The sequence below is a fragment of the Arachis ipaensis genome, chromosome B06 (assembly GCF_000816755.2).
Source record: "Arachis ipaensis cultivar K30076 chromosome B06, Araip1.1, whole genome shotgun sequence".
Taxonomy (NCBI): Eukaryota; Viridiplantae; Streptophyta; class Magnoliopsida; order Fabales; family Fabaceae; genus Arachis; species Arachis ipaensis.
The window spans coordinates 9,999,841-10,010,581 of record NC_029790.2 but is presented as its reverse complement, the minus strand read 5'-3'; the positions used below and the strand labels follow the sequence as shown (position 1 = coordinate 10,010,581).

The 10,741-nt window shown below is 36.3% G+C and overlaps 2 protein-coding genes across 2 annotated transcripts; one reads left to right on the top strand and one right to left on the bottom strand.

Moving 5' to 3' along the window:
• LOC107646584 lies at positions 310-1,890 on the top strand. The gene is made up of 2 exons (XM_016350760.1): positions 310-1,058; positions 1,140-1,890. Exons 1-2 carry the CDS (start codon positions 310-312, stop codon positions 1,888-1,890), a joined length of 1,500 nt encoding a protein of 499 aa, XP_016206246.1.
• On the bottom strand, positions 5,073-7,498 carry LOC107646031 (S-adenosylmethionine synthase 1). The gene is made up of 2 exons (XM_016350215.2): positions 7,346-7,498; positions 5,073-6,559 (listed from the first exon to the last, which is right to left on the bottom strand). The coding sequence occupies exon 2, from the start codon at positions 6,549-6,551 to the stop codon at positions 5,367-5,369; it is 1,185 nt and encodes a 394-aa protein (XP_016205701.1). The 5' UTR covers positions 6,552-6,559; positions 7,346-7,498; the 3' UTR covers positions 5,073-5,366.

Genomic DNA, 10,741 nt, shown 5'->3' with positions numbered 1-10,741 from the left:
AAAGCAAAAGGCGAAAGCAAGACGATGCAGACCCAAGACTGAAAAAAAGGTGTGTAATAAACTATTAAAATAATTTTCAATTCATGGAATGTTAGGGGCTTGAGGGGGGATGGAAAGCTGAGAATGGTAAAGGAATTAAAGTTGAAATATAGACTGGATATGCTATGACTGATTGAGACTAAAAGGCATGTAGTGACAAGATTTGATGTAGCACAGCTCTGGGGGTGCGATAGTGTGGGGTGGGAATATGTTGCGTCTGATGGTGTATTGGGTGGATTGTTGTTAATGTGGGACGAATTGACGTCTAACATGAAAAACTGCTACAAAGGAGAGAGATGGCTGTGTGTTGAAGGGGTCTTATTAAAGAATAATTTCAATTGCGCATTCCTCTTGGTTTACGGCGCTCATAATAGAGATGAAAAAGTTGTTGTGTGGGAGGAGCTGAGCTATATTGCTGGGTTATGCCAGGTCCCTTGCTGCTTCATGGGGGACTTTAATGAGATTGTACAGGTGGAAGAAAGAAAAGGCACTGGTAACTTAACAGCATCGGCTGAGGATTTCAAGAACTGGATACAAGATATGCACTTAGTGGACTTGCCGCTCAATGACCGAAAGTATACATGGTTCAGAGGGTCTTCATGTAGTCGGATTGACAAAGTAATGGTTAGTCTGGAATGGATTGAGGAGTTTCCAGAGACTCGCTTAAAGGGAGGCTCAAGGGGTTTGTCAGATCATTGTCTGATGATAGTGGAAGACACAAAGATGCGTGGTGGTCTAAGACCGTTCAGAAGTCTAGACTCATGGTTTACACATGAAGATTTTCTAAGAATGGTCAAGGAGGAATGTAGGGGGTTGGGGGAGATAGAGTTCACAGAAAAATTGAAAGCCTTGACAGCTCCTCTGGAAAGATGGCACAAAGACAATTTTGGGGATATGGATAAGAAAATTAAGAGGTTTGAGGAAGAGATGAAGAAGGTAGATGACTTGGTAAGTAGTGGGGTATATGATGCAACACTAGAAGCAAGAAGGAAGGCGTTGGTGACTTGCTGCGAGAGATGGTATGTTAGAAAAGAAGTACACTGAAAACATATGTCACGATCTAAGCATGCGAATGAGAAATCTCCTTTGGTGGGCTTCAGGGATGGTTTGGTGGATATGATATCTGAAGAGGATTCGGTGACTTTAGAAGTTTTGCCGTCAGTTGAAGAGATTAGAGAGGCAGTGTGGGACTGTGAATCATCTAAAGCACCAGGAAGTGACGGATACAACATGAACTTCATCAAGAAGTGTTGGGATGAGATTGGGGCTGAGTTTACAGCAGCTGTGACTGACTTTTTTCAGACATCCAGACTACCTAAAGACTCTAATGTCACATGGGTGGCGCTGGCACCCAAGTTCGTTGGGGCTAAGGAAATCAAAGACCTTCGCCCGATCAGTATGGTTGGATGTGTATACAAGGTGATTTCAAAGGTGTTAGTTAGGAGGATGAGATCAGTGATGCCAGGACTGGTTGGAGAGACTCAGAGTGCGTTTGTCAAGGATCGTAAAATACATGATGGGGCACTTATTGCGTGTGAAACTGTGCATTGGCTTAAAGAAAGGAAAAAGGAAGCGGCAATAATCAAACTGGATTTTCAGAAGGTATATGATAGAGTCAAGTGGAACTTTGTGGATATTGTCTTACAGAAGATGGGGTTTGGGCGTAAATGGCGGGAGTGGGTGATGGAGTGTGTCGGCACAACTTCTATATCGGTTTTGGTAAACGGTTCACCCACAAAACCATTCAAGATAGAAAGAGGTTTGAGACAAGGTGATCCACTTTCTCCCTTCTTATTTGTTCTTGTCGTTGATGTCCTACATAGAATGATAGGTGAGGCTGTTAGAAACTGACGTATATCCCCATTGTTGGTTGGGAGAGACAGTATAGAACTGTTGCACCTTCTGTTTGCAGACGACACTATGTTATTTTGTCCTCCAGAGGAGGAGACTATCAAAAACTATAAGAGGCTCCTACGCTGCTTTGAGTTGATGTCGGGGATAAGTATCAATTTTGAAAAATCTAATTTCATCCCGATCAATTGTGATCCACAGTGGGTGCAAAGTATGTACAGCTTGTTAGGATGCAAGGAAGCTACTCTTCCAGTCAGATACCTTGGAATTCCTCTAGGAGCTAACCCGAGGTTGGTCAAGACTTGAAAGCCAATTATAGACAAAGTGGAGGAGAAGCTCAGCTTATAGAAGTCTAAGGTGCTCAACAAAGCGGAAAAATTACCGGTATATTATTTAAGCTTATATAAGATGCCGAATGCTGTTGCTGAGAAGTTGATATCATTACAGAGGAGATTCTTATGGAGTAAGGAGGATGGTAGGAATGGTATGGCTTTGGTTAAATGGGAATTGGTTCAGGCCCCAAAAAAGCTAGGGGGTCTAGGAGTTGGCGATGCGATGATTCGTAATACAGCACTGTTATTCAAGTGGTGGTGGAGGTTTTCCAAGGAGGATTGCCCGTTGTGGAAAAAAGTGGTATGTTCGTGTAATAAACTCAACCCCGACGAGCTAATCTCCACTAAAAAACTACCGACTAGAGGGGGTCCATGGAAGGATATCTGTCAGTTACAGATAAAGGAGCAGCATGTAAGAGATAAGATGATAACAGGGTTGACCATGGAGATTGGTAATCGTTGAAGAACTAGATTTTGGGAGGATGCCTGGCTATATTGTGGTGCTCTAAAGGATAGGTTTCCAAGACTCTTCTCGGTTTCCAACCAAAAAGGATCTGTCATAGGAGATTGTGGATTCTGGGATGGGTTAGAGTGGATATGAAATTTCCAATGGAGGCATGAGTTATTTCATTGGAAATTGTGAATCAATTACATGACACTTTGAGACTAGTTAAATTAGCAGCTGACAGAAAGGATAGAGTGGTGTGGAAGTTTGATAAACAAGGTGTATTTTCCACTAACTCATTTGTGCAGGTATTGCAGGAGGAAACGCTTCCGGTGGACGTAACCAGTTATAGCTTCACCAAGACCATCTGGAAAGGATTAGTTCCTTCAAGGGTGGAGCTACTTGTTTGGTTTGCCTTAGTAGGGAGAGTGAATACAAAAGAGAGATTGTGTTGGCTTGGGATAGTTAATAATGAGGATAATATGTGCGCCCTATGTAATACGGATGTAGAAACTATCCATCATTTATTCCTTGCATGTGAATTTTCTTGGCAGGTGTGGTGCGCTTGGTTATCTCTTCTTGACAGGAATTGGTGTGCCCCAGGTACTTTAAAGGACCATTTTCAAAACTAGACAGGCGCAACTTATAGAAAGGAGGAGCGTAAAAATTGGTATATATCGTTCTTTGCAATAGTTTGGAACATCTGGATTGAAAGAAATAGGAGGATATTTCAGAATAAAAACAAAGGGGTAGAAGTTGTCAACTTGTCTAGCATTAGTTATCAGGAGTTGAGGAGGGAGGATTCTTTTTGTTGTCGATGACAGTGCCAAAGATGACAAGAAAGTTGTTTTAGTTCACAAAATTCTTGAGTGGCTACTTTATTTTCTGGTTTCTTTTGGTTTTATGTCCATTGCTCCACTTGTATATTGAGCTCCTTTAGTTCAAAAAAAAAAAAAATTGATCACCTTAACAAGATAAAATCATCAGAAGCACAACACTGCCACCGTCCCTTACCAACATAAAGTCATCCCCCCCTCTCTCCCCTTCTTTTTTTTCAGTGCCATGACTTTCTCTCAAGTTATTCTGATGAAGAACTGAGAAATCCTTTATATGATGCTGTAGTAGATACATACTTGTAGCCTTCGGTCGTTTATATATGGCAAATTTGGGATTTGGTATTATTTTAATGTTTAGATTTTAGCAAATATTCAAGATATTATGATTTTTATTTTTGAAATGCATATGGGTTTGTATGTTCTACTTTTTGACAGCTGAAATTTTTTTTGACATGAATATCTAGTTTTTCTATAATCTAATAGAAATTGTTGATGTAAAACTACATTAAAATCAATATTATTGGATTATCTTGATGCGTAGCATTGTCCCATATAATATACGCATATCATTGGTGCAATTAGCAGTGTTCACTCAGTGCAAAAGAGATGAATCAGCTAGAAACTCTGCATTGGACGACGTGCTATGCAAAGCACAAACTCTCCAGGGAAGAATTAGTTGAAAAATATGTCTCCAAAGATAAATAGAAAAAGGATTTGGATATTTTATATTCTAAAAATATATTTTAATAATTTAATAATATTTTTTGAATTTCTTAATATATTTAAGTTATTAAAAAAATATCTTTTCAATAATTTTTAATAAAATATTTTTTTTATAGTAATCTTAAAATATACTAGTATATGTTAAAGAAATTCATAAAAAACTTGAAACACAGGGTCAAATATTATACCGATAAAGATAATATAAGTATGTGTTTGAATGCTTTGTTTGAAAGTTTAAACTCTTAAATTTTGATAAATATATACTAGTATTGAAAAGTATTTTTTTTAGTGTTTTAAAAGCACTCATAATTTCTAAAAATTACAAATACAAACATATAATTTTTTTTATTTATCAAAAACAAAATAAGATAAATATACTTTTAAAAACCACAAACGTATCTGAAAATTTTTTATACCAAAATCAGACATTCCTTTTCTTTTACTTCATTCAATTATAATTTATAAATAATTGTGTGGATGTGCGATCAACCTTTTTTCGAAAGATCATTTGTCAGACATAATGTTATATATGGAATATGGATATACACCTTTGTTCTCATCTGTTTTGTCCTTGTCCTTGAACATTGCCATGAAGGCAAATGCAATGTTTTGGAGCAACGAATTAGGAGGGGGTAAAATGCGAGAACATTTGATAGAGTCAGTAGTAACGACTGGCCCGATTTGGAACTTTTCCAGCTATGATAAGGCTTATTCTTCTCTTGTGAATTGTTGCAAGATTCACATGATGAGAACTCTGAATATCTAAATCAGGATACTGAAAAATAAAAAGAAGAGAAAATAGGTCGAGAATTCTATTAACTAGTAAAGTGGAAAATTGATAGGGGGGAAAAAAAATTCACACGCAGCTTTTTCATCGTTTTACATTGAAACCAATTGGGGCAAAATTCTCATACATGTTTCATTGCGTCAACACGGTAACATAATTGGATATAGAAGAATTAAATTGTGAGTTAAAAAAAAAAGTAACAAACAATAAAATTGTTTAGGTATGATATAAGATGACATTATAGACCTAAAGATGGAGCAGCAGTAACTAAACAGGCGAATTATTCATTCCACACCTACTAAGATATAGCAGCCATTGAAGAAAGGAAGGTTTACACATTCATTCGAAACCCCTCATGCTTGAGGCTTGTCCCACTTGAGTGGCTTCACAATTTCCCAGGTGAAATCGGCGTCATCCCTTCCGAAGTGTCCATAAGCAGCTGTCTTCAAGAACCTGTTGCCACCCCTCTTGAGGTCCAAGTTAATGGTGATCATTCCGGGCCTGAAGTCGAAGTTCTCCTTCACAATTTGAAGGATCTCCTTGTCAGGGATCTTCCCAGTTCCATAAGACTCAACAAAGACTGACAAGGGCTCAGGGACACCAATGGCATAGGAAACCTGAACAAGACACCTGCGGGCAAGACCGCTAGCCACAATACTCTTTGCTGCCTGCCTTACGATATAGGCACCGCTTCTGTCGACCTTGGTAGGGTCCTTTCCAGAGAAAGCACCACCACCATGAGCACCCCAGCCACCATAAGTATCAATGATGATCTTTCTTCCAGTGAGACCGGCATCACCATGAGGGCCACCAATGACAAAGCGGCCAGAAGGGTTAAGGTGGAAGATGGTCCTGTCATCAAGGTACTTCTCAGGAATGACAGGCTTGATAACATGCTCCTTAAGATCAGCAGCAATTTGGTCATTGGTAACAGTCTCATCATGCTGGGTGGAAATAAGGACAGTGTGGACGCGAACTGGGACCATGGCACCATTGTCATTGTAGTACTCAACAGTTACTTGAGTCTTACCATCTGGTCTCAGCCAAGCACATGTACCATTCTTCCTAACCTCGGTGAGGCGGGCGCCAAGTTTTGTTGCAAGGACATGGCTGAGAGGCATGAGTTCCGGGGTTTCATCAGTGGCATAACCAAACATGTGACCCTGGTCACCAGCACCAACCTCCTCTGGGCGCTTGGTAAAGTGGCCATGGACACCCTGTGCAATATCGGGGCTCTGCTGCTCAATGTTGACCAAGACCTTGCATTTGTCAGCATCAAGACCGACATCATCAGAGACAAATCCAATGTTGCGGCAAGTGTCACGGACAATCTTCTCATAGTCTACATTGGCCTTGGTTGTTATTTCTCCAAACACCATGACCATGTTAGTCTTGGTGCAGGTCTCACAGGCAACCTTACTATCGGGATCCTGCTGGAGGCAGGCATCGAGAACTGCATCAGAGACCTGGTCGCAGAGCTTGTCAGGGTGACCCTCGTTGACAGATTCGGAAGTGAAAAGGAAGGTCTCGGTGGCCATTTGTCAAGCTGTACAATACAGTAAACAGAAAGTTAGAACTAAAGAGCACAAAAGCTTGAAAGCAAATGCATAAAAGAATATCGGGAAAATCAAGATCACTTAGTGCGAAACTGCTCATCCATGAAAGTTACTAAGATCTGATGTTTTATATTAGAATTTAGAAATCAAAAGCACTGAAGTCACATACTCCTAAAATAAATTTAATAAGAACTGGAAGTTATGGCAAGATTGGTTAACATAATCAAATTATCCCCGCCTTTAAAAATTAGATTAAAAAAAAAAAAAAACTAGTGCAGCCAAGACGATAACAAAGAATATCATATAAGATTCCCGTGAAACCAGTGACGACAATTGGATAGAATCTTAGGCTTCAAACAAACAAGTTCACAATATATTCGTGGTAACAGCGCAAATTGAAATCACTAAGCAAGAAATGCAAATGAACTTCATCAGATCAGCAACCAGAGATGAACAATTAGAAGATTCAAGCATCAGATCTATTCATCTATCTCGACAGAAGATGAAGCTTCATCAAAAAGCAACGCGAATTACGAGCACAAACCGAAATAAGCATGTGTAGTTCAACTTCCAAAACGACATCGCAGAGCCACAAAACGACAGCAGTCAAAAGCACAGAAAACAAAAAACCGATAAAAAAAATAAATAAAGCATGGATAAAATTCAGATCTGTAACCGTCGTAGTCCATCTAGTAAAACAGACAACAACCGTTTTGGCAGCTATAAAATGCTAAACAGCAAAGAAACCAAAGAGAAGAAAGGTGAAGGAGCTGAACCTGAAGATGCGAAGCGAGTGATGAAAATTGAATTCGGGAAGTTGAGAGAAGAACACTCGCTTGTAAGAGAATGGTGCTGGTTAAGGACAACGTTTTACTTCCCCTCCTAACCTCCTATTTATACTCGTCATTCGCCAACGTGACTGGCCACCGGAACTGACGGTGCAGCCGTTAGATTTGACGGCAAAATCAAGGGATGGGATTTCTCTCGGTTGGTGAGATACGCGTGAAATTTCAAGGAATTGAAACTTACCGGATACTGCCGGTTACTCACCAACCCTAGGCGCGTCCTTACTCACTCTTTAGCTTCTCACCAGCTGTATGTTTGCCTTTATCTTCATTATTTATTATCCAAACAATTAAATTAAGGAATTAATCCCCCTTAGTTTGGTGATAATAATAATAAATTAATAATTAATAAGATCTGTTTTCCATTTTCATAGTAGTATATTAATTTGTCAAGTATTTTTCTCACAAGCCAACAGAAATAGAAGTGTCGGTGGTACAAAACGGTTAGATCGGATCCCAGGCTCCTTCATCTTTTGTCATATGTCCAGATTGATTGATTCTCTTTTCAACCTTTTATTTTTCCTCTTTCAATAATGCACTGATCTTATATTATACAACATATACCATTTTCGAATATTAATATTAATTTGAGCAAGGAAATATATTCGCGAGATAAAATAAGTAAAATATGTGTGCGAAAAGTAAACCAAGTCCCTTATGTATATGTGTCAAAATGTAAAATTGTTGAATGAATTTTTTAGTGGTTTTAACGCAACGCGACATGGATATTGACTCTTAACCTAATTGAGCTTTTGTCTTGTGCTGAATATACAGGGTTTTTTTCCCCCTTGCTTTGTCATGCATTTGGAAAATGGTGATTTGGAAAATAGAAGTCACAGCTTACGACAATCCAAACAACTAGGATAATTTCTTAGTAAGACTAAATTTAATAATAAAGTTTATGGTATACTTTTCCATATTCTTATAAGATGCGGGATATAGCATATTGAATATTATGATAAAATTTTAAATCCTTATGAAACCACTAACATTATTTATTTAGTCAACAATTTGAGCATGGCTGATTTCATATACAGATTTTTTATCTAAAATTATATTTTATTTAATTAATATTTAAATTTTTTATATATATAATTGTTTTGTCGATTTGTTGCAAATCGAAGGTGGTTCGATATCTAATGGTCTGGGAGTAACTCCTCTTTGTGAGTACCAATTTTATTTTGCATTAAAATTCATGCCTTTGACAATAACGAAGAAGAAGGAACCAAACTTTGCAGAAATTCAAAGTGAACAATAAAATTTAAATGTTTTGAATAAAAGAAAAATCAAATCAAATAAAGGAAAAGTGTTTGGAAAAACAAAGGACAAATTGAAAGGTAAAGACTGAAAAGGATAAAAGTTGTTGAATTTAAAAGAAATGAAAGGACATTAGTGTAAGGAAGATAAATTGCATGAAAAAAAAGTTATAGAGAATTTAAATGAAAAGTAAAACATGGAAGAAATTTTTCAAAGAAAAAACTCTTGACTGACTCAGAAAGTCACTGTGGATGTGAATGAGTGTGAGTGTTTTCTCCAAAAAGATTTCAACCTTTGTTCCTTCGATCTTTCATGTATTTATAGAAGTCCTCAGTCAAATTCAGATATAACTTCCACGTGCGTTAATTCTTAAATAACTGTTCCTGCTCTTCTTGAGTGTCGTCTACCACTAACCATCTTCATTTATTAACTTTTTCACTTCTTCGATTGCTTCACTCTTTTTTTATGAGTCTTAGTCGATCAAAAAATTCTCTCCTTCGTCGATTGACCATCCTCGATGAATCCTATGTAGTTAATCTTCACTTCTTTTTTCTACTAACAAATTGCTTTAGAGATTGAAACTTTTGCTTTCGATTCGATTTTTTGCCTACCATCTTCAATACCAGTAACCTCTTCTTCGATCAGCTGACCTCCATCAAGTCTGCCTCTTCGATTTCCACGTTTGCGTCAATCGATTAATAGAGAGTTCCTAACGAGTACCTCATTGGCTCCAATTCAAAGTTAATTCTAACATATATTTGGAGGTTGATCGAAATATTATTTAGCACTTAGGAATGATCGAAACCTATTCTTGTTCGAACATTGGCTTGTTAAAGAGTTCAATAATATTTTTATCGAAAATATAATTTTCGATATAACAATAATATTTAGAATTATATATTATTTATATTTAAATTATTTATTTATGAAAAAAAAAAAATAGTAACTGCCACTCTGACCAATTTATTGACTCATTATTGTAAAGCGTTGATTAATGAGGCTGTCTTAATTACATGGAGTTTTATTGACTAGCAACATAGCAATGAAGTGAATCATGCAGGGATATGTCGAGGTCTCGAGGAGATGTATATGCATGCTAGTAAAATTTTGTCAATATATAGAGTATAGACCTTAAGCTATGAATTGTAAATAGGGTTTCTAATTAATAATTGATGATGGCCAAAAAACTGAATTTATTTTTTAAAAACATTATATGAACACTAAAAATCAGTTATAATATATTTATATATAAATATATATGTTATTTAATTTATTTTTAATATTTTAATATATATTTTATATAAATATATGATTTTATAATTAATTTTCTGTGTACACATAATATAATTATTTATTTTTTAATTTTTAGTACTAGAATCTTAATATTTTTATTAACTTGGGGGTAATTGAAAAAATATATATATTTCCTGCTATAGTGGAAACATGATTCTCCTTCGGGCATGATTGTATTTTGAAAGGTGGCAAGTGAAGGGTTGGTGACCAACCACAAATAAAGTAGTGTGATGATTGAAGAAGTAATTGCTTTTAATTTAGGCATATGAGGAACTCAACCAACCCATTACCCACGTATAAGGTCAAAATTCAAAAACCAGTCAAGTGATAAGCTTCCTAATTCCCATTATTTGTTTTGATTATTCAAGATTAATTAAGAAATAACAAAGGAACAAAATTAAAAAAGAGAGAGATTTTTACTAATTTTTTTAAAATTAGTTATATATGAGTTTAATTTTGATACACTGAAAATATAAAAAATTTTATATAATCGTTCAATTATATATATTCTTTTGAATAATCTACATCGCCAATGTAAAAAAAGGTTATTTTTATTGATATGTCATAATTAGATGCACGTATAGAATTTTATACGATATATATAAAAAGTAACGTCTTTATACATATGTTAACTTTAATTTTTTACAAAATTTACATTAACAAAAATTATTAAGTGACGTTACTAAATCTTTGAAAAAGAAAAAAAAAAAAACAAAGAAATTGTTATAACTTATAAGTAATGAGTGTGGCATTGTTGTCAGCGAATGCCCCAAAAGG